This window comes from Bombus impatiens, unplaced genomic scaffold, assembly GCF_000188095.3.
Source record: "Bombus impatiens unplaced genomic scaffold, BIMP_2.2 scf_0020, whole genome shotgun sequence".
NCBI classification, from domain to species: Eukaryota; Metazoa; Arthropoda; class Insecta; order Hymenoptera; family Apidae; genus Bombus; species Bombus impatiens.
This window is the reverse complement of record NT_176439.1, coordinates 129,774-151,480: the sequence shown is the minus strand read 5'-3', so window position 1 is coordinate 151,480 and position 21,707 is coordinate 129,774. Positions and strand designations below refer to the sequence as shown.

Here is a 21,707-nt window from a genome sequence, read left to right as displayed (position 1 = left end):
GCAAGTGAATAATGCTATCGAACTTTGACAAACATCAAGTTTTGTAATTACCTTTAAATATTACGTTAAATGATATTTTGAGGATCACAGAGAAACTAAAGAAGTAAAGCGATTGTTCGAAGGTCTCAGTTGACAATCCATATTGATTTTCGGATATCTTGATGAGCGTTAATCGAAATAATGACATCTATGGCAGATTTCATTTTACTCGTCTAAGATAAAAGCATAGCTGTATATACATATATATCCATACCGCTTCGAGAAATATGATTTTTATCTTAAGCTAAATTTTAATATTCTATTTTCAAAAATGCACAGGCGACAAATAAATTTAATTTTTAACTAAAATTGGGATTTTTTACAACTGTATTTCAAACAATTATATACCCTTTTCATTGAGGCACAAAAATGTAATGTCTAATCTCCAAATTAAAAAATGTTACATTAACCCCTTCCCGTACTGTAGCGACTCAGAGTTGCGATGAAGATTTTTGCCCAAACATGAATATTATGAGCCTGACTCGCGACCAGATACTTGGACCAAACGTAAACATAATAAGACGAGCTCGCGAACTGTATCTTTGCCCGTTACGATCGTGACTGAATGTTAGTTCCTGTTTACGAGCATCAGTCTGGTCTGTTCCGACAAACTAACTGGCACGGGAAGAGATTAAATTAGAAAAGTTTTATTTCTATCTCTTTTTTGATTCTTTTATCATACAGTGATTTGTGTTAAAAAACTTGCCATCTATATAATAAATAGGTTACATCATAATAATGAAAGATATTTGTATAAAAAATTGCAGTCTCTGATACAATACTCTTCTCTCTCTTAAGGATATATGAATCTCTTCTATTTACAAAGTGATTAAAAATACAAATGGTTAAATATATATCTATAGTGGCGTTGATAATGTTACCATCGCAGTTTTTATTTCATCATAAAGTTCTTTATATTCTTCATGTTCCTTAATAAGTACCATAAGACTGCCTCTTTTCACACCCATAGCAGCACCAATGTCTTGTCTCGAAGGTGTGTAGCAGTATGGGATATTTTTGTCTTCGCATACAATTGGTAAGTGACACATGATTTCTATTGGAAATACGTCTCCAGCAAAGACTACTAATCTAATAAAAATACACAAATACTTTCAAATAAAAAGTCTTTTGATCATTAAAATTATCAGAAAATCTAATTACAGTTATAAATAAAAATTTATTTTTACCCTTGTTCTCCTTTGCGAAGATGCTTCTGAACATCCTTCAAACCATTACGAAGATAAGATTTATGCTTTGCAGCTGAAATTGTTATATTACAAATCATAAATATACATGCTTCACAAAAATGTTTTACTATTCAACTGTTTTATAAAAATACCTTTTTTAATACACTTATAAATTTTTTTGGTTAATTTTTTTGGGGCCATGGGTTTAGCTATAAGGCTTGTGTATTTTAATTTTTCTTCGTATTTAAGTTCTGTATTATCACCAGTCTCTGTTTCTCTCACACTATCGTCAATTTCCTCTTTTATTGTTATTTGCTCCATATTTTGCAATAATAATAATGATTTCCCGTTCGAAAGTTTACTATATCTTACCCACGTGCCCTTACACTCACTTAGAGGTTAGAGACTAACCTTCGGTACTACCAGACTAAGCTTCGATACATACAGACTAACCTTCGATACTTACAGACTAACCTTCGGTATTTACAGACTAAACTAACCATAAAGTACATTGTGACAACAGTAGAGGTCACGCTATTTTCAAAACAAAAATGGAATTTGTCTTGTGTTAATAGAAAATCTTTAAAGCATGTTGTTATATGTATTTTTAAAGTATAAAAATGCTTTTCAACTTCTGTGATCCTCGTTTAAGACCAGAAATTCAATGCAGTACTGTTAGCACAGAAGGATATGAAGTCACCAATTTAATAACTGGTACTGATAAAGGATTTTTAGCATATGCTTGTATCAAGCCTCCTATAAATATCGACGTTACTTTTATATGTAACATACGTATTAATCACATTTTAATTTGGCCACAAGTTGGCTCTCAAAAGTCATCAGGTTTTCAATTATATGCTAAGACTAGTAACGATGCCAGTGTACCGTACAGTTTACTAGGCACTGAATTTTTAGACACCACGCACACTGGATTATTGTTTTGTCCAAGTAAACATGAATCAATTCCTGCACCAGCAAATTTTTTGAAATGTTTTACAAAATCCTCCCTGCAATACTTAACAACATGCATAAATAGCTTAAGAATTTGTATATGTAAAACAAAGAATTCAGTACCTGCATTAGGTAAGATAGAAGTATGGGGAACAGTGTCACCACGTTGTGGTAAAGATACTATAGCCAGTATTTCTACTTTATGGTTCAAACAATCTTGCTTAGCTGAATCTATGGAAAGGTCTGAAAATGCTGAATATAAAACACCTGTTGCTGATACAGATAATAAGTAAATGTGAAATTATTTGCGAGTATATATAAATTATATTATTTATTAACATTATATATCTATTATACTTGCTTCAGGGAAATATTGGAAACAAATCTACAAGTTCCAGAAAGTTTTTTAGATGCCATTACTTACGAAATCATGACACAGCCAATTCTCTTGCCAAGCGGAAAAATAATTGACCAAACTACATTACTGAAACACGAGGAAACTGAAGCAATATGGGGAAGAAGATTGACTGATCCTTTTACTGGTTTACCATTTAGTGAAAATCGTAAACCTGTTATAGCAAGTGCTTTAAAAATAAGGATAGACAGGTTTTTGCTTGAAAATTGCAATAATGAAGAAATAAAAAAATTACCGAGAGTGCTAGGTCGTGCATTGCCCTCTGATGGGAATGTAACAGATAAAACGGTAAAGGAATTTCCTAATTATTTGTTAAAAAGAAATATAATTCAAGCTCCAAGCAATAGTAAGCCAAAGTTTCATTGCTCTATAGTAAGTTCTGTAAAAGCAGAGAAAAAACTTTGTCATAAATTGCCAGTTGTTATAATGTCCCAAAAACGAACTGTTTCTGCTTTAACTAAACCAGCAAAGAAAAGAGTGACTGCCGATTCTTATACTTCAACTATACCTCTGTCTAAAAACACAGAAGGGGAACAAAAAAATAATTCTATTGATATAGTGGATCTAACTGTTGATAATGAAACAGATTTCGATATTAATATAGCAGTACCTAATTTAAAACGTTTTAATAACATTCCAAAAAGGAACGAGACAAATTCGAAATTAATTACGTGTTCCTGTTGCCCTAATGGCATTTTTTACCAGCTTCCATGTAAACATGTTCTATGTAGAAATGTCTTAACATCGATTGAAAATAACCAATGTACATCTTGTAGCATGCCTTATAAAAATAATGAAATAGAACGGATTTATGAATGAATTGTGTAATGAACTTATTATTACTAATGTAATGCATTTTATTTAAATAAATTAACTTGTTGGAATATATGCACAATTAATGTAACATTAATTAATGAATTACATGCAATTAATACAAAATACCATATTTTGAATATAGTCCTCCCTGGTGGCACTAATAAGTAAAATCTTTAACTGATTCGCGACCAGATACTTGGGCCAAACGTAAACATAACAAGCCGAGTTTATAAACTGTATTTTGCCCGTTGTCTGGTCTGTTCCGACAAACTAACTGGCACGGGAAGAGATTAAATTAGAAAAGTTTTATTTCTATCTCTTTTTTGATTCTTTTATCATACAGTGATTTGTGTTAAAAAACTTGCCATCTATATAATAAATAGGTTACATCATAATAATGAAAGATATTTGTATAAAAAATTGCAGTCTCTGATACAATACTCTTCTCTCTCTTAAGGATATATGAATCTCTTCTATTTACAAAGTGATTAAAAATACAAATGGTTAAATATATATCTATAGTGGCGTTGATAATGTTACCATCGCAGTTTTTATTTCATCATAAAGTTCTTTATATTCTTCATGTTCCTTAATAAGTACCATAAGACTGCCTCTTTTCACACCCATAGCAGCACCAATGTCTTGTCTCGAAGGTGTGTAGCAGTATGGGATATTTTTGTCTTCGCATACAATTGGTAAGTGACACATGATTTCTATTGGAAATACGTCTCCAGCAAAGACTACTAATCTAATAAAAATACACAAATACTTTCAAATAAAAAGTCTTTTGATCATTAAAATTATCAGAAAATCTAATTACAGTTATAAATAAAAATTTATTTTTACCCTTGTTCTCCTTTGCGAAGATGCTTCTGAACATCCTTCAAACCATTACGAAGATAAGATTTATGCTTTGCAGCTGAAATTGTTATATTACAAATCATAAATATACATGCTTCACAAAAATGTTTTACTATTCAACTGTTTTATAAAAATACCTTTTTTAATACACTTATAAATTTTTTTGGTTAATTTTTTTGGGGCCATGGGTTTAGCTATAAGGCTTGTGTATTTTAATTTTTCTTCGTATTTAAGTTCTGTATTATCACCAGTCTCTGTTTCTCTCACACTATCGTCAATTTCCTCTTTTATTGTTATTTGCTCCATATTTTGCAATAATAATAATGATTTCCCGTTCGAAAGTTTACTATATCTTACCCACGTGCCCTTACACTCACTTAGAGGTTAGAGACTAACCTTCGGTACTACCAGACTCACGTGCCCTTACACTCACTTAGAGGTTAGAGACTAACCTTCGGTACTAACAAACTAAGCTTCGATACATACAGACTAACCTTCGATACTTACAGACTAACCTAACCATAAAGTACGTTATGACAACAGTAGAGGTCACGCTATTTTCGAAACAAAAATGAAATTTGTCTTGTGTTAATAGAAAATCTTTACCTGCCCCCAGGTCACCATCAACAATACAACAATTCCTAGCAAGGACACAGTCAGATACCTGGGCATGACCCTGGACAGGGGACTAACTTGGAAAAATCACATCACAGACAAAACAAAGCAACTCAAGGACAAACTCCAAAGATTCTATTGGCTCACTGACCGTAATAAAACCCGTCTGGACCTGCGGAATCCAACTATGGAAAACAGGAAGTAATTGCAACATTGAAATATTTCAACGCTTCCAATCGGAAACGCTAAGATTATAAATGCCCCTTATAAATGCACCCTGTTATGTTACCAACGAACTAATACATCGCGACCTCAAGATACCCACAGTCAAAGAGGAATAGCAAAATATAGCGACAGATATAGCAAAAGAGTCAACAAACATCGTAACCCCCTAATTACTGGATTACTTGATACGTCGGACCAGATCCGCAGGGTGAAGAGACACTACCCGTTAGACCTAAACACTAGATTTAATTAGATATTTATATTAAGTAAAGTATTTACTTATTTACAACACTTATAAATTATACTTATCTATAATAAGTATTAACTTATTATAAATAATTAGCCATATCACTGCGCTACGCCAGAAAAAATTACTGAAAATTCTCAACGCGAGAATTGATTGTAAATATTAATAAATAAAAAAAAAAGCAAAATCTCTAAAGCATGTTGTTATATGTATTTTTAAAGTATAAAAATGCTTTTCAACTTCTGTGATCCTCGTTTAAGACCAGAAATTCAATGCAGTAATGTTAGCACAGAAGGATATAAAGTTACCAATTTAATAACTGGTACTGATAAGGGATTTTTAGCATATGCTTGTATTAAGCCTTCTATAAATATGGACGTTACTTCTATATGTAACATATGTATTTATAACATATGTAGGTACTGAATTTTTAGACACCACGCACGCTGGATTATTGTTTTGTCCAAGTAAATATGAGTCAATTCCTGTACCAAATTTTTTTAAATGTTTTACAAAAATCCTTCCTGCAATACTTAACAACATGCATAAATAGTTTAAGAATTTGTATATGTAAAACAAAGAATTCAGTACCTGCATTAGGTAAGATAGAAGTATGGGGAACAGTGTCACCACGTTGTGGTAAAGACACTATAACCAGTATTTCTACTTTATGGTTCGAACAATCTTGCTTAGCTGAATCTATGGAAAGGTCTGAAAATGCTGAATATAAAACACAAGCATGTTCTATGTAGAAATGTCTTAACATCGATTGAAAATAACCAATGTACATCTTGTAGCATGCCTTATAAAAATAATGAAATAGAACGGATTTATGAATGAATTGTGTAATGAATTTATTATTATTAACGTAATGCATTTTATTTAAATAAATTAACTTGTTGGAATATATTGTGCACGATTAATGTAATATATAAATAATATGTAATGATTACTTTTAATAAATATATAAGATATGAAATATTTTATTGCACCCTGTAAATTTCAGTTCGAAACCTTCTTTGTACAATATTATTCCGGTTTCCTACATAATTAATGAATTACATGCAATTAATACAAAATACCATATTTTGAATATAGTCCTCTCTGGTGGTACTAATAAGTAAAATCTTTAACTGATAGATGACGTTATTATGTTTAAACTACAGCACTGTGTCAGTTTGTACCAATGTTAACAGTTATTAATTTACATGTAATTAATAATTATGTAGGAAATCAGAATAATATTATACAGACAAGATTTTTGAGAATTAAAGCTTTGATTCAATTTTTGAACAGTTCAAAAATTCACCTTATAGATCGAAAAATTTTATTTTTTAATTTCGTGATAGAGATTAGTTTCATCATTTTACCGTTAGATGGTTATAGTGTTTCATTGTCCACCAATTGATAGATTTTTTAAACTTGTTTAAACCAGGGAGAATATTTACATAAAACTAATCTGAATTAATTCCTTACGCCCTAAACTTTCATTTGAATTCTTGAAAGTTAAAAAATTTTATTTAGGAAGCAAAAATTTGGATTTTTAAAGTTTTGTCAGCTGTCGATTAAACATAAGTACAGACATACAAAAATTTGGATAAGGCTTCAAATTTTGTATGTATATATGTTTATATATGGTTCTTAAGGTCGTTAGATTTCTTTTTTTTGCGCTCTACAAGGATATCGACAAATAAATATATATATATGATTTTATTGAAAAAGATACTGATGCTCTTGAAGTTCCATTAAAAAAAAAAAAAAAAAAGATTATAAAAAGACCTATTTCCACTGTTGCGTGTGATACTTAAAATACTTTGTCCTAAGAAGCTTTTTATACAACAATAAATAAGGCAGATATTTAGATGATCTCATTTAGCTGGATTAATCTGTATATTAATGAAAATGTATCCACCATACTTAAATTTGCACACATACTTTCATGATTTTTCTACGATATGTACATTATATACGTTATTTAATAAACAAAGTTTGTGGAGAATTTTTCATGATACAAATTTTCATATAAAAATTGAAAAAGCATTTCTTATGTAAGAATATTTCTTGTGCATATCCTATAATGTGTCGCACATTATAGGATATTTTTACGAAATAAAATTCATAAATTTAAGTCCATTATCCAGAATAAAATAAAAAATGTTACCGAAGATATGTACATATAGATATCGCATAATTCGGATTTGTTTCGGACATACATTTTTCAAAAAATTTCTAAATCGAAGGCATAATACTATTTTATCACTTTTCATGTTTTATAAGCGTCAATCACTGTTTCTACTTCTGAGTAAAGAAAATACTCTAAGATACTCTATTTATTCATTATAACACTGTAAATCCGCTACCTTGACTCTGTCGTTTAGCAATGTTAAACAATGATAATAGATAATTACGTGAGTCTGGAGAAACGTAAAATGTAAGTGTACGATCAGAATTGGGAGTGGTATTCTCAAAAATATCGGACTGTACATCGCTATTTGTAGAAACGCTAGCTAAACCAGTACTACTGGTTCGTACATATTCCGCCACTCGTGCTCGCATTTCTCGATCCATCTATAAGAAAAATTTTAAATATAAATATTATACCTAATTAGTAATAGAAAAATATATATACCTAATATAAATATAAAAATATATCATACCTCGTATGGCGCTGGAGATATAGATCTATTAGTTTGTGTTGTCTCAGGAGAGCAGTACAAACATATTGTTGATTCCAAATGATGATCAGCACTCGTTAGATCTTTCAATAAATATATCCGTTCTACGTTATCTTCAGCTGTATTAACTAATAATAACGCATGCCGTGTTAGAACTAACGTTATAGCACGACTACTGCCTTGTTGGATCACATAATCTGCATTAGTAACATGCAAGATATTCCCGTGATTATTTTCAAGTAAGGGTAACAACCACCAGGCATATCTAATAATTGCATTATTATTTCCGGACGTGTATTGGACTACTGGTCGTTGTCGAGGCTGTAAAGATGCATTTATTATCAATTAATTTCATTAATAACGTCTAAAATAAATTCCGTGAAATTATTCACCGAAGGCAAAGAATTCCAGCCAGCTCCTTGAAGTAATCCTTGTCCTGTCAATGCAACTAGTTCTGCAGCCCCACTTAAAGGTTTCGTAACTACTCCAACTAGTCCAAGTCCAACGCCAGTCACGATACTTTTGGTTGTTATTTCTCCTGACCAAACTTGTTGCAAAGGATGATGTGCCAAACCCGCAACTGCGGCTAAAAATTAAAGAAGAAATTAAACAACATGAAGTACTGAATCAAAAAGAAATATAGCCATATATGTACCAAGAAGACTCATTCCAAGTCCTGTCAATCCTTGGTATAGTCCTTGTGCCATTCCTTGAGGACGCATTCTTCTAGATTCTTCTTGCCGCTGAAGATGTTCCTCATCGAGCGTTAAACGATCCAAATTTCGTGCTACGCTAGATGCTAGTTTCGTTACAGAGTTTAACGTACCTGCGTAATATAAAATTATAAGTGAATTTTGTAGTTATGATAGATGTTTGTATTCATTAATACCTGCTGTAACATGTCTCATCAAACTGGCAGAACCATGCGTTATTCCAACGATAAAACCCCATGGTCCTTGCAACAGGCCTTGGAATGGAAGGGAAATAAAATCTCTAAGTCCTGAACCAAGAGCTTGTGCTAAGCTGCCAGGAGAACCTAATATTTCTAATGATCCTACTACCCAACCTAAGGCACGAATATTTTAATATACTATAATATAAATTAAAAAGTAATATAATATTAAGAAATTTGAATAATATTACTTTCATACCTGCTCCGAATATAGCACCAGATAAGTAATGCATTGTGAGAGCATTGCCAAGTCTATAAGGTGTAGTTAAAATATTTTTCTTTTCAAAAGTACCAAAATATAAAGGAGAATGGTCTAAAGCCACGTATAAACGTACAGAGGTATGAACACTTAATAAGATAGATACCGGATCTATCTTTAAATTTTGTAATCTTAATGGGGCGCTTAATATTCTAGAGTAAACCATTATGTAATCAGGAATGTATACTCCAATAGTTGAAACTAGTGTTCTTGTCTTTTTCATGTCATCTGGTAGCAAAAATCGAGGTGGTGCCATCGAAGTTGCATAATTTAATAATTGTGTTATGTATGTATCTTCAATGTAAGCACTGATTGGTGCAATTTTTATATGAAGATCTTTTGATGCTAAAACATTATTAAGAAAAAATTAATATTTGTAGAATAGAAAAGAGTTTATTAAACACATTTAAAAATATTAAATACCTTTTAATTGTCCTTGATTTTCTAGTATATAATCAATCGCAATCAACGAATTTTCTCTTATTTGTTCTATCTTATTCATTAAACAACTGCTTGTATAAAATGTTGTTTCTTTCATCATAAGCGGACTTTGACTGATTAGTACTACTGGAAAATCGAAACCCCCTTGATCAAATAGCTGATTATCTAACTGTAGATCTCCTATGAAAGCACGTAAATTTACAATTTTAGATCTTGCATTAATAGCGACTATAACATCGGTCATAGACAAGCTGGCCACTTCAATCTTTTGAGCATTTTCATTCATATCATGCATGATGATAATGGTAACACCTCGGAGACAAATGGTCGCAGACCCTTCTTTAGAATTGTTCTCCTCAGTATCCCTTGTATCATCATTTACGTTAGCTTTTACATTTTCTACATCAGTTATTAACTGTCTTAAATTTAGCTGTGAAGAAGTTTTAGTTTCTGTAGCTATAGTTTCGTCTTGTGCCGAGAAGAAGGTTGTTACCGAAGTCGAGCTCTCAGAACTCTGTACATTTATGACTGGCTGACCATCTGGATCAGAAGTAAATTTATCATGCATCGTCACCATATCTTTCATTTCGCTTTCTTTTCGTAAAAGTCGACTTCTGATGTCCCTTGCAGACACTTCCACTTGAGATATTGGAACAATATTAATATAGGTAGTGTAACAACGATTCTGCATGATTAACTTTACATCTCCATAGGATGGTAGTCGTACATACTGATCCACTGGTGCACTGGATATGGCGGATAAATTTATACCTCTTGACCATCGCAATTCTTTATTTCTGATAACCTGATCATTATAATTGTTCGTTACAGCAGAAAACAGAAGTATATTCGATACATTAGTAACTGGTGCATCAGGTAGTCTGTTACTGATAGATGGAATGGAATAATGACTTGTTGCATTGCTTTCTATTTCACAAATCCATGTAAAGTGCAATGCATCTGGTATTATCCCTTCTGCTGTTTCATTAGCTTGACCCAATAGGATTTTAAAAGCACAGGTGTTCTCAATCAATAATTGAGGATGATAATCCATATGAATCATTATGTACATTGTACCCCTATCTTCCTGTATTGTAATGACTACAGGCATGGTGCTAGAGCCATTTGGTATAGCAACACATTTACGACTCATACCCTGGTCAACTCGAATTGGACAAGACCATTTGTGCCCTACGCTCAAAGATATATATAGTACAAGAGGTTCTACAATGTCTTCCATGTATAATGTATACCACTGTGTAATCGGAATACCTTGTTTTTGATCTTCGGATGGTGAAATATTAAGGCTATAAGGAGTAAGATCATTGGGCAATTCAAGTCTGGTTGCATCTTCGTGTACCGCCAATGTTGCTATGCATAACTCTTGAGATGTTAAATTACTAATAACGTGGCTACTCATTATACGCACAAGACGCATATCTTCGTGCATACTCGAATTAATGCTCATGAGTGAGACACTTGAGCCGCAGTCAACACATGATTTAATGTTTCCTGTGGCAGGGATGAGTCCACCAATTCGAGGCATATAGAAACTTTGACTCCAATCAGGTCGATCTAGCTGTAATGCTTGGGAAGTGTAGAATGTATCACCGATACCGACACACAAGTGAAATGTGCCTTCCAATTTTGGTGGTGTTACGATTCCATAGTGAGGAATCTGGCAAAGTTCGATATCTTCTGATACAAGAGATAAATGACAGCCCATGGAATTTAACATAAAACACCAAGGCTGCAATTCTAATAATAAAGTACTCGAAACTAATCCAGCATCTTGGTATTTCACTTGTACGTGTGTTTGTGGTTGTTCAGCAGATATCCATTCCTCAAACTCATCTCCTTGGAATGGCCATTCCGTTTTATCTTTCTGATTTTCAAGATCTTGCAAGATGCTATCGATATCTTCGACTTCCGGTCTTCTAAAGAATTTCCTTTGATCTACAGAACTGTACGATAATGGCACATACGGATTAGATGTAGAAACTCCGGTTTCTAATTGAAATGTTAGTTGGTGGAAATGTTCAAACGTTCCAGGACAGTATAGTTGCTGTCTTTCACCCCGACCATTTACCATTGTGCATAAAGATATTTTCAACGAAGGTGTATCCATTTGTACCCTAGCTGGCACTGGTAAATGCGAGCGAATCATGTAAAGTGGGCTAAGTACAGCTAATACTTTGGTCTTATCTTGAATTATTTGCGTTATTATCCGCACCCAAATGCTTAAAAATTGGCCACGTTCTTGTAATGGAACTTTAACAAGCCATGGTTGCCCCCACTTGGCATTTGGTTGAAGGGGTATATCTCCTGTCCAAGATAAATTTGGAACATTGGTAAATCGTAGACGTATTGCCATTTTCTTGTTTCCATCAAGTATAACTGATGGTGGTCGAGTTTTACCAGAAACGGAATAAATATCTTTTAATACAGTCACCTTTGATCCCACGTCAGCTTCGTACTTGACTAATCTCATTTCGAAATTGTCTATTAACTGATTTGAAATTACAAGTTGACCAGAAAATGTTATAAGCTTTTGTGTAGCTGAAAGTGACGTAACGCTTACGAATGCTGACGCTTTTGTAACAGAATTACTGAATTCAACAGCTTGAATTCCATCTACACCAACAGAAAATGATTTGCTCCATAACCAAATATTTTCTTCTATTGCTATTCGTAACATTTTGTTGCCAATATTTCTCCATGAGTAAAAGATACATTGCCTACTTTCCAATAATATGTTGTCTCCTGTACCACTTTGACCAAAGAGGATAGGCACATTGCTATCGTTAGCTATTACATAGCGTGTGAATAGAATAGTGGTTTTATTTTCTTCTTCTAAAGATGCATACCATAAATGCATCGAAACCACAAGTGTATGAGCTATTGTTGGACTCAACTTTAACGCAAATGGACTGCATGTGAAGGATACATCCGTTTTGTCAGATAGCGATAATTGCAATCTTGCTTCTAAAGGATCTAGTATTTCTTGCATGGTTAAATGACCATAATCTAGTATATGTACTCCAAATATTCCGCTAATATCAATGAGCACTGAGCCGTCAATCCATCTATTAAGTACGAGTATAGCTCCTTTATGTTCAAAGGTCATAAAACATTGCGTTTCGGGTATTGTACCTTTTAAAGTATAATTCTTCAAAGGTGATTGTAAATTGTTATACGTAATTGTACTAACGTGATTGTACATAGATACATGAATAGTGCCAATATTAAGTGCAGCTTGTATGTTAGGTATAATTGAAGAATTGAAATACGAATCGATGCGTAAACAAGCTGCAAGAATCCGGGCTGAGATTATGGTTTTGGAAAAAGGTCGATTATTGTTTGATAGTAGAACTACGCGCCATATACAAGCCACTGCTCTTGCTGGTGCTTTTTCAGGAAGCTCTAAACGATAGGAATCTGTTTCTGATAGGTAGAAGTCGGCATATCGCTGATAGGACATGTGACAGTCGCTCCAATATTCAAGAGCGCACAGTACTTTATCGACGTACCCAATATCAGAATCTAGTGTCTAAAAATATAAAAAAATTGTTTAAAGATTAAACTAAATCCTGTCTGTTTAAAATATTACTCTTGTGAAAAAAATGTTTTGTTCTGCTTACTTCAAATGGAACTGGAGATATATGTATTTTAGTTAATGTTCTTGGTTGAGGATACCTCCAAGCCATTGATTGTTGGGGATAAGTGAAGAAAATAACCTGATGAGTTAAATAATAGGACAAAATATTAAATATCTCTTTAAAGATTCTACTGAAGAAGCATATGATATGAAACTTACTTGATATGGGAATGGTAATTCATCTGCATTTCCATTCACAAATTGGAATGCACCTGCTTTGAGATCATCCTTATAATGTTGTTCAGTTGATAGAACAATTTGTTTCTCATTACTTCTACATGTCGAAGATGATCTTGTCAATTCATTTAATAGTAGTTGGAGATCATCGATAACATTTTTTATAATTTTTATTTGTTCTGGTCCAAAATCTAAATGGAGACTATCACTGTCTGCTTGTATTTGTATTTGAGGAATAGAATCGACATTTAACCAAGTCTCCCAAAGCAAACACACTGTAATATTACAGCACCATGGATTCAAGAGTACTTTTATGTTTCCATTAAGAATTGCAGAAATGATAAAGGAGTCTATAGATGTGTTAGAATATATTCTATCAGGTCTAAGAAGAGATGAAATATTTCCGGATAACGAAGCTAAACTAGTTATTATTTCGGCGCCGGAATCGGTTTTAAGGGATACTACAACTTGTTTTGTGCATATATTCATATCAGGCCAATTTAATTTTTTTAATTTCATTGTTGGAGATATTTTCATATTGTCATGTTGTTCTGATATTGTTTCATACTCTTTTATAAAGCATGACAATATCTTACTTTTTATAATATATATCTGATTTAGCCTCGATAAAGAGAAATAAATTTTTGTAGGTCTACCTACATCTATAAAAAATTGTGGATTCTTCCCTATAGTTTTTTCGTATTTTATTGTTATAAAAGATGGGGGAATGCCTGTATCTGGATGTAAATCTCCATTTTTTGTTTCAATCATAAAAACTTTAAAATCCTTTTCAGTTGGTATTGAAATTAATTCTTGTTTGTCCTTGTCCCCAAGTGCCATTGTTATATCGAAACAAGATACTTGCACTTTTTGCGATGGATGCTGTTGTGAAAAATAAATATTCGGTTGATTAACCATTATGTAAAAAAGCGGTTGTTTCTGACTTTCACCCTCATCTTCTTCAACTTCATTTATGTCTACTTCATACTCTGTGACTGCTTGATGAATATCATACAACACGAATGTTATTTTTCCACAGTTCACCAGAAATTCAAATGGTAAAAGTATTGAAGTATCTGCAGATATTGGTTTGCCAACGATTGTGGAATTTATGCTAGATGTTTCAAAGTCTATACCGCTATCCTTGGTGACATCAACGTCTATGTCATCACAAGATTGTTTTATCCAAGTAATTTGTTTAACACTCCCGGCAGTTGAAAGAGGTTTCTGTGATGTACTGATATATGTATTTGCACTTTTATGTCGTTCAAAATCTTTCAATAATAAATTTTTTAATTCATTATTTAAGATTGAAATCAACTGAATCTGGTCTAAATTTATTGTTACTTCAATATCTGTGATACAATTTACTTCAATTGCACTTCCACATACTGTAATATCTGGTTTAAATAGAACCGGCGGTGCAATGATTAAGCACAAATCGAATTTCGATAACAGTGGAAGTGTAGAGAACTGCCGTTCTAAACTACTTCCATGTCCAAGTTTATTCCATTCCAACGCAGGATTTTCGTTCATGGTATATAAATATGATTGGGACATTTTCTTATTTATAGTCATTTGATAATTCTTCCAAGTAGTTGTATGGGCACATACACTTTTTATATTAATCTGATATTGTCGATCTTCTACAGCAGAACCTGGTATACTTAAAATATTTGCTTGAGCTGCGAGTTGATATATATCTAATCTTAAAGGTGTTCTGCAAATCGGATTTTCTGCATGGGGTGTGATACGAATTCCGTCCAATTGAATCATTAATAAATCATGTTGGGGTTTGAATTTTGTTATGTTTGAAACTGGTAGCATCAGTCTAAGTCCTTTAAAGTCCAGATATATTAATGGTAACATTTCATTATCAAGACTAGTAATGCTGTTTAAGCGTGTTGTTACATTTTGTTCAGAAGTTTCCATTATATCTTTTTCAACAGATTGGTAGAGACCCGTAAAAGGTTTTATTAATTGCATATATTTACTAACTATGGTAAGCGGTAAAATTATGTCCACCATTTGTATTTTTATAACTACTTCGGAAATATAACTATTAGCAGATAAAGTTGTTTCTGTTATTATGTCTTTCTGAAACTGCAAAGAAAAATCAGATATAATCAAAATATTATTTGTTTTAAACGTTAAATACCTTCTGACTCTTATGCCGTTTATAAGTACCCCATCGTGTGTGAACATTCCCCGATTTTGCTCTAGTGAGGGTAAAACTTAAAAAGCCGGAATCGTCACCTTTTTCTAAACTGTCTTCTCTTCCACAAAGAACCGCACCTACATACTCACCGATATCCCAAGTTGGTGAATTCAGTGGTCTATTAAAACATAGATTTTAGCATTTGTTATATAAAATTGTATGAAGTATTTTTCCATGTAATGGTGTACCTTGTATAATGAAATATAGTGGCTGTTGTAACTTTATTTTTTAGCTTAAAATAAATAGGTTGCAAGTCTAAAGAAGTAATAATGTCTTCCAATTCAAGTACTAATTTTAGTGAAGATAAAGTCTCTTTCTCCGTGACGTATAATTTAATCGCAATTTTTGTTATAGTCCATTGAATCCATGCTGTCAAAACTAATTCATCGGAGTCTACAAAATACACGATATTATATATAAAGGTACACTTAAATATACGCTTATTTATAATGTACCTGGTGTACTCTCATCTTTTGAAGTTGAAAGAGTCGAGTTTGTAGTTGTATCTTCGGGATATAGTAATTGTGTTGGTGTAGATGGAGTTTGTGGTACAATAGGAAGAACTACTTGTGCTTCGGTATTTATTTGAGTACTAGCTATAACACTTTTATTATTACTAGTTGTAATTTGCAAAGTGTTTAAAATACTCGAGATGATTTTACTCGTGAAAACTACCTAAAGTGAATATTTAATTCATACAGTTGTATAATAATATGTCAATATTTTATGTCTTTCGCGAGTATCGGATAAAATGATTTTATACCTGTTCTTCAGAGATCGAAACAATAATAGGAGAATTATCAATGTGAACACAGACACCCAAAGCAGCTAAAGTACTTCCTCCAGATGGAGATGTTACGATTTTTGTTGTAAGAGCAACTGTAGCATTTACTGATACTTTTTTAATAAAGTTCTTTTGTGTCTGTTGTTGTAACATGTAACAATGGAAATCAACAAGGCTTAATGTCCATGGGAAACTTTGCAATTCTGAAATAAATCACTGTGAATGTGATCATCACTGTGAAATCAAATAGTGTTTTTTGATGTATTGTTTATTACTTACTATTCGTCCACATTGATTTCGGTAATTTAACAGGTAATTCCTGAAGGTAAGGTGCGAGTAATTCAAAATTTATATTAGATGAATGAACGAGAAGAGAAGGTAATTTTATGATCAATATCTGTAACTTATTATCGCTTTTTAATGCTTTGTCTTTGGCTTCTTCTATACCTAAATTGATTAATGAAGATTAATATTATAAAATATACAAATATCTAATTTTATAAAGCTTGTATATATATTTACCATATGCACCAATACCACTCATTGTGATTGATGGTATGTAAATAACAATATGTCCAACACATCCACTTAACACAAGACCACACCACCATGGATACATTTCTGCTAATCTGGCCAATATTCCCAAATTCTGTAAGTTCTATCATAGATTAATTCTTTCTAACTAATAAAAACATTATGCAAATAATTAATAAAAAAAGACGTTAATGTTTATTGGACATTACTTGAAACTTCGTCATTATCAACCGAAATAATAAGCAATGTACCTGTCTTCCATTTTCGGATTTAGAATCATGTTTTTTTTGCATTTCATCATTTTGTACAGTTTTTGACTTTTCCGTGGCTATGACGGATTTTCGTTTTTCTTTGTCTGAGGAGCTATGTACACTTTCGTGTAAACTGGGAAATGTTTTTTTCTTTGTACCAGTATCTGATGACGCACCTTCAAACTGTTGGATTTCGGGTCGAGTGGTACATAAGGTACCTAAATTATAATACGTAACACGATATTCTAGCCATTTAAAAAGTAATGGATCAAGTGAAGCCCTGATATCTGCCATTTGAAGTGAAATCAAAGGTGGATGCGTTTGTCTTTCAATACTTTGCGGAAACTGTATTACAACCGTTAGTAATGATTTGTTTTCTACATCACTAAAATATAAAAGATATTATCAATTTATTTATAACCAGAATATTTAAAGGATACTAACCAGTAAATATTACTTTCTGGTCCTGAAAATATAAAGGCTTGCTGTGACTCATTGAGTGCAAACATTTTTACCGAACTTATATTTAATTCATTTGATATTGTAACCAAAGATGACAACTTTTTGCAATTTACGTTTTCCAGTAACAATTCTAGATATACAGGGTCTGAAATGTTTGTGATATATAATGTTTAAAAAGTTATTGATCAATTGATATGGTAGTATAGTACATACTTGTTTCTTGACAAGCATCATTGAATAAAGAGGAACAAACAAGAGGATTAGTTGTATCACCAGCGTCAAAAATTGAAGTTAAGATAGATACAGCAGCCATTAGCTTTGCCTTTGTTCCAGTAACTGTAATGCTGTCAATATGTACTGCGTATATTTCATGTATTAAATCGACATTTTTCCAATACTGCGGATACAATAATTTCTTGATTTCACATTCGATGGAGTAGGGCATTATTATTGATGTATGGCAATTTTTCGTCAAATAAAGTTGACTTCTGGTTCCATTTACCTAGTTAAACGCGTATTTTATTATACAATTATATACAAATAAAATAAAAAAGAAAAAAAGAAAAGAAAGATAATCGCGCATACATTGAAGTAACTTCTCCATTACCTGCAATGTAATAATCTTATGACACTGATTAAACATTTCAGTTGGAAGATCAGTCTGTTTGGATGCACAAGCTGCAAGCCTAAATGGATATAAAGGTTGAAGTATAGTTACTATCGCTTCATCACATTCAATGCTCATGAAAGGATCGTCTGTAAGAGCAGGTGTTAAAGGCGTCGTCTAACAAAATAATATGAAAGGAATAAATAATAGTAACATAAAAATTATTTATTATGTTTATGTATATTAGACCACTTAGTACTTACTCGACTTTCAACTATCTTTCGTTGTCGTGGAAGTCCAGTAATAGAATGATCTGCCAATTGCAATTGAAGTGAGGCTTTAACTATTATTAATTTTGTCTCAACCATAGATACATTTTCTCTTAATGCTTCATATTCTTCCAATGTAACTGGGGGGAGTTCATCTACGAGTGGATCTGCAATTTATACATGATAATTTTCTAAACAAGTTTTTTTTTCATATAATTGTAATTGAATATATACCTAGTTTTGTAACCAGATAAGGATTGTAATCATAATTTGCAGCAGCTTGTTTTATTGTTTCAATACGATGAAAAACACCCGAACATAATCTAATAGTTAAATCGCCTATAATATATCTCATTACTCTACGTTCGTGGAAATTACTGAAAAAGAATTATAAGTATTTATATTACATTTTTCTAATTTTCTGAGAGAAAGAGGGAGAGAGAGAGAGAGAGAGAGAGAGAGAGAGAGAACTCAGTTACCTATATTCAAAATTAGACCCAAACTCTGCCAGTTTTTCAGGTGTTATGTCATCTGGCAATTCGGTGCAATGAACGTAATCCATGGAGAATGCGGGACATCGTTCTATTAACCGCTCCTCTACGCATGTTTTATAAAACTATTTATTATAAAATCTAAAATTATGAATATAGATTCAAAGTTTTATTACCTGAAGCTGTACATAGATAATAATATATTCCTTGTTTATATTCCCGTTTTCTTCCTTTATTCTCCACTGATTCATCATCAAATAATGAATCTTTTAAGTACCGTGTATTAAACTTGCCAGCTACTAAATACAAAGGTGGCTAAACAAGATAATTTATTATATTATTCGTTGCAGTTTGAATAAAATATATTTAGAAGTTATAGTATAAAATATTACTTGTGCCCCATCGACTACTTCAAGATGACCACAACTACAACTTCCTCTTGGATATACGCGTATGCAACCCATTCCAATTTGAAAACTAGTCATTGCAATTCCTTGGAGCAATGTATCCACTACCACACCATTTAATCGCAATGTTAAAAACGATTTATACCGAAGTTTACGGGATTTATAAAACAATTGTTCTTTAACATTTTCAACTGTCTATATACGTAAGAAAAAATAAAAATTATTTACTTATATTTTATTTTCCCCGCTTATCTTATTGTAGATAAGTACCTTAAAAGTTAAAGTCGCATCTTGTACATATACGCCTAAATGAATGGTATGTCCAGAATAAGCCATTTGCTGCTCTGTAGACCAGTCATTTTCCCAATCAATAGGTAACAAAGATGACACCATGTTCCAAGCCCATCCACCCCATCCTGTACTGTCTGCAGCAGTTCCACTCACATGATCTGTATCATCTATAATATTAAATACCGAAGTATGTATATAGAAATGATATCATATAGCTGTATCTTGTATGGAGTAAAATGAAACAAAACCTTGTATACTGTCCTCCCTTTCTTCTACAGAAATTAACGATTTTTCTTTACTAGATGGAAATTGCTTTGTTTGCAAAGCCATTATTAAGGCAGCTAATCTAAGTAACATTGGTACTTGTTGCTCTGTTATACTGAATTCCATTTTTTGGCAATGAAGATCTAATCGTGTAATTGAAGCTTTTCTTGCAGTATTACTATGGTAGTTTATGATTAAACGTATTATAACCGAACATCGATATAGGACAGGATCCTAAATTACAAAATAGGATATTTTTATATTCTTATCTTATTGCTCAAAATTTTCAGTTAATTGTAATAAGTAGTTAATACCTGATATATTTCTATTTTCCCAGATGCATCCATTTTATCTAAACATAATGTTAAATCTTGAATAGTAATAACTTTCCTAAGCATAACTTCATATGTGTTAACATCTGAAAGGAAACATGTGTATGTATTTAAAATATACTGTTAGAAACTCTTAGAAACATAACATGGAATATATACCTGTAAATGCTGGTTCCCATTTGTTATCAACAGTTTGCATGCTTAAAAATCTGACATTGACACTAAGAACAATATCTTCTTCCACATATTTTAGAATTAAATTATTACAATTAATTGTTATGTTATTTACAACTTTTGTTACTATGCTTTTTATGTATCCAGGGGGAGCTTCTTCCCTAGAAATTAAATAGTAACAGATACGAATGATTATAACACAATATGTGGTTTTAGTAATAATAATAGGTTGCTTACTGCGGTATCTCTTGCCTCCTCTGTAAGGTGGTAGGATTGGTCTCCACTTTATTATCATCTTTTAATTTTAAAATGCATTCTGAAATAAAGATTAAAGTTTCACTTCTATGTATTCAGTTTTGTAACGAGTGTCAATCATGTTATCCAATACTTACCTATTGTATTAATGGTAATCACAATTGGCTCTGAAGTAATTTTTACCCAAGGAACATGAATAAGTAATTCATGTATATGACCACTAACAAAAACAAAGGGAAGATTTAGTTGTTCTTCCAAAACTTCTAGTCGTAGATCAAGGTTTTGAAATGATGCATCACCACCCCATAAGGAAACCTGAAAATGAGATAATAAACACATGCGAAGAAAATAAATATAGACTCATTATTATGTAAAACATATATACATACCTGAGATTGTTCTGGTTTAAAATTTTTCACATACTTTTCCACATAACTGAGAATCACTGGTGTTATATATGATTCCAATTTGAACATTGTGATTGATAACTCAATACATTCCACATACTCTTGTAGGTTTAATAAATTTATGTAAATCTAAAACTCTCTAATAATTTATTTTTTTAGTCCGTCAATTGATTAAATACGCTTACCAAATATATTGGTAGAAGTAACAGGTATAATAATAAGAAAAAATGAATATTTGACCACTTATAATATTTAAAAATGCAAAAGTTTATCTGGAAATGGTAAAATTATTTAAAGATTAAAAGTAAAATATAGATAATTATTAACTTTAACATAGATTCAATATATATAGAAATACAATATAAATAGCAAAGAAAGTTCAATATAAATATTTGACAATTCTACTAACAATACATTTTCATTCTTAAAGCAATTGAATTTTG

General features: G+C 32.0%; 4 protein-coding genes across 6 annotated transcripts; 1 reads left to right on the top strand and 3 right to left on the bottom strand.

The window, feature by feature from the left end:
* Positions 1 to 423: 423 nt before the first annotated feature.
* Positions 424 to 1,795, bottom strand: LOC100747074 (H/ACA ribonucleoprotein complex subunit 2-like protein). The gene is made up of 4 exons (XM_003484811.4): positions 1,680 to 1,795; positions 1,379 to 1,637; positions 1,227 to 1,299; positions 424 to 1,128 (listed from the first exon to the last, which is right to left on the bottom strand). Exons 2-4 carry the CDS (start codon positions 1,545 to 1,547, stop codon positions 897 to 899), a joined length of 474 nt encoding a protein of 157 aa, XP_003484859.1. The 5' UTR covers positions 1,548 to 1,637; positions 1,680 to 1,795; the 3' UTR covers positions 424 to 896.
* Positions 1,730 to 3,412, top strand: LOC100746121 (RING finger protein 37). Its single transcript, XM_003484803.4, has 2 exons — positions 1,730 to 2,466; positions 2,544 to 3,412. The coding sequence occupies exons 1-2, from the start codon at positions 1,847 to 1,849 to the stop codon at positions 3,409 to 3,411; spliced, it is 1,488 nt and encodes a 495-aa protein (XP_003484851.1). The 5' UTR covers positions 1,730 to 1,846; the 3' UTR covers position 3,412.
* A 288-nt stretch (positions 3,413 to 3,700) lies between these two features.
* LOC100744635 (H/ACA ribonucleoprotein complex subunit 2-like protein) lies at positions 3,701 to 4,745 on the bottom strand. Its single transcript, XM_012385003.3, has 4 exons — positions 4,722 to 4,745; positions 4,407 to 4,665; positions 4,255 to 4,327; positions 3,701 to 4,156 (listed from the first exon to the last, which is right to left on the bottom strand). The coding sequence occupies exons 2-4, from the start codon at positions 4,573 to 4,575 to the stop codon at positions 3,925 to 3,927; spliced, it is 474 nt and encodes a 157-aa protein (XP_012240426.1). The 5' UTR covers positions 4,576 to 4,665; positions 4,722 to 4,745; the 3' UTR covers positions 3,701 to 3,924.
* Positions 4,746 to 6,614: 1,869 nt separating this feature from the next.
* On the bottom strand, positions 6,615 to 21,532 carry LOC100748748 (vacuolar protein sorting-associated protein 13B). 3 transcript variants are annotated; one of them, XM_012384623.3, is made up of 31 exons: positions 21,247 to 21,532; positions 20,995 to 21,172; positions 20,840 to 20,918; positions 20,588 to 20,763; positions 20,411 to 20,514; positions 20,081 to 20,330; positions 19,812 to 19,999; positions 19,527 to 19,736; positions 19,311 to 19,449; positions 19,123 to 19,240; positions 18,878 to 19,020; positions 18,638 to 18,810; positions 18,375 to 18,551; positions 17,981 to 18,269; positions 17,750 to 17,912; positions 17,306 to 17,690; positions 17,043 to 17,169; positions 16,800 to 16,967; positions 16,500 to 16,723; positions 16,192 to 16,411; positions 15,925 to 16,129; positions 15,677 to 15,854; positions 13,501 to 15,621; positions 13,325 to 13,420; positions 9,666 to 13,233; positions 9,183 to 9,587; positions 8,921 to 9,097; positions 8,687 to 8,857; positions 8,424 to 8,617; positions 8,014 to 8,352; positions 6,615 to 7,924 (listed from the first exon to the last, which is right to left on the bottom strand). In XM_012384623.3, the coding sequence occupies exons 1-31, from the start codon at positions 21,331 to 21,333 to the stop codon at positions 7,694 to 7,696; spliced, it is 11,283 nt and encodes a 3,760-aa protein (XP_012240046.1). In that variant the 5' UTR covers positions 21,334 to 21,532; the 3' UTR covers positions 6,615 to 7,693. The 3 variants fall into 3 exon arrangements, with proteins under 3 accessions (XP_012240046.1, XP_012240038.1, XP_033176218.1); XM_012384615.3 differs by having other exon boundaries at positions 17,043 to 17,178; positions 21,247 to 21,333; XM_033320327.1 differs by lacking the exons at positions 18,878 to 19,020; positions 19,123 to 19,240; positions 19,311 to 19,449; ... (6 more) ...; positions 20,995 to 21,172; positions 21,247 to 21,532 and having other exon boundaries at positions 17,043 to 17,178; positions 18,375 to 18,523; positions 18,638 to 18,777.
* Between the last annotated feature and the right edge of the window lie 175 nt (positions 21,533 to 21,707).

Bases quoted from the DNA above. Each gene is read 5' to 3' on its own strand.
- LOC100747074 (XM_003484811.4), bottom strand. From the start codon at position 1,547: ATGGAGCAAATAACAATAAAAGAGGAAATTGACGATAGTGTGAGAGAA. The intron at 1,300-1,378 runs GTATTTTTATAA...TAACAATTTCAG, and splicing joins TTATAAGTGTATTAAAAAAG to CTGCAAAGCATAAATCTTAT. The intron at 1,129-1,226 runs GTAAAAATAAAT...TATTTTTATTAG, and splicing joins CTTCGCAAAGGAGAACAAGG to ATTAGTAGTCTTTGCTGGAG.
- LOC100746121 (XM_003484803.4), top strand. From the start codon at position 1,847: ATGCTTTTCAACTTCTGTGATCCTCGTTTAAGACCAGAAATTCAATGC. The intron at 2,467-2,543 runs GTAAATGTGAAA...TACTTGCTTCAG, and splicing joins GTTGCTGATACAGATAATAA to GGAAATATTGGAAACAAATC.
- LOC100744635 (XM_012385003.3), bottom strand. From the start codon at position 4,575: ATGGAGCAAATAACAATAAAAGAGGAAATTGACGATAGTGTGAGAGAA. The intron at 4,328-4,406 runs GTATTTTTATAA...TAACAATTTCAG, and splicing joins TTATAAGTGTATTAAAAAAG to CTGCAAAGCATAAATCTTAT. The intron at 4,157-4,254 runs GTAAAAATAAAT...TATTTTTATTAG, and splicing joins CTTCGCAAAGGAGAACAAGG to ATTAGTAGTCTTTGCTGGAG.
- LOC100748748 (XM_012384615.3), bottom strand. From the start codon at position 21,333: ATGTTCAAATTGGAATCATATATAACACCAGTGATTCTCAGTTATGTG. The intron at 18,552-18,637 runs GTAAGTACTAAG...TTATTTTGTTAG, and splicing joins GAAAGATAGTTGAAAGTCGA to ACGACGCCTTTAACACCTGC. The intron at 8,353-8,423 runs GTGAATAATTTC...GCATCTTTACAG, and splicing joins GCTGGAATTCTTTGCCTTCG to CCTCGACAACGACCAGTAGT.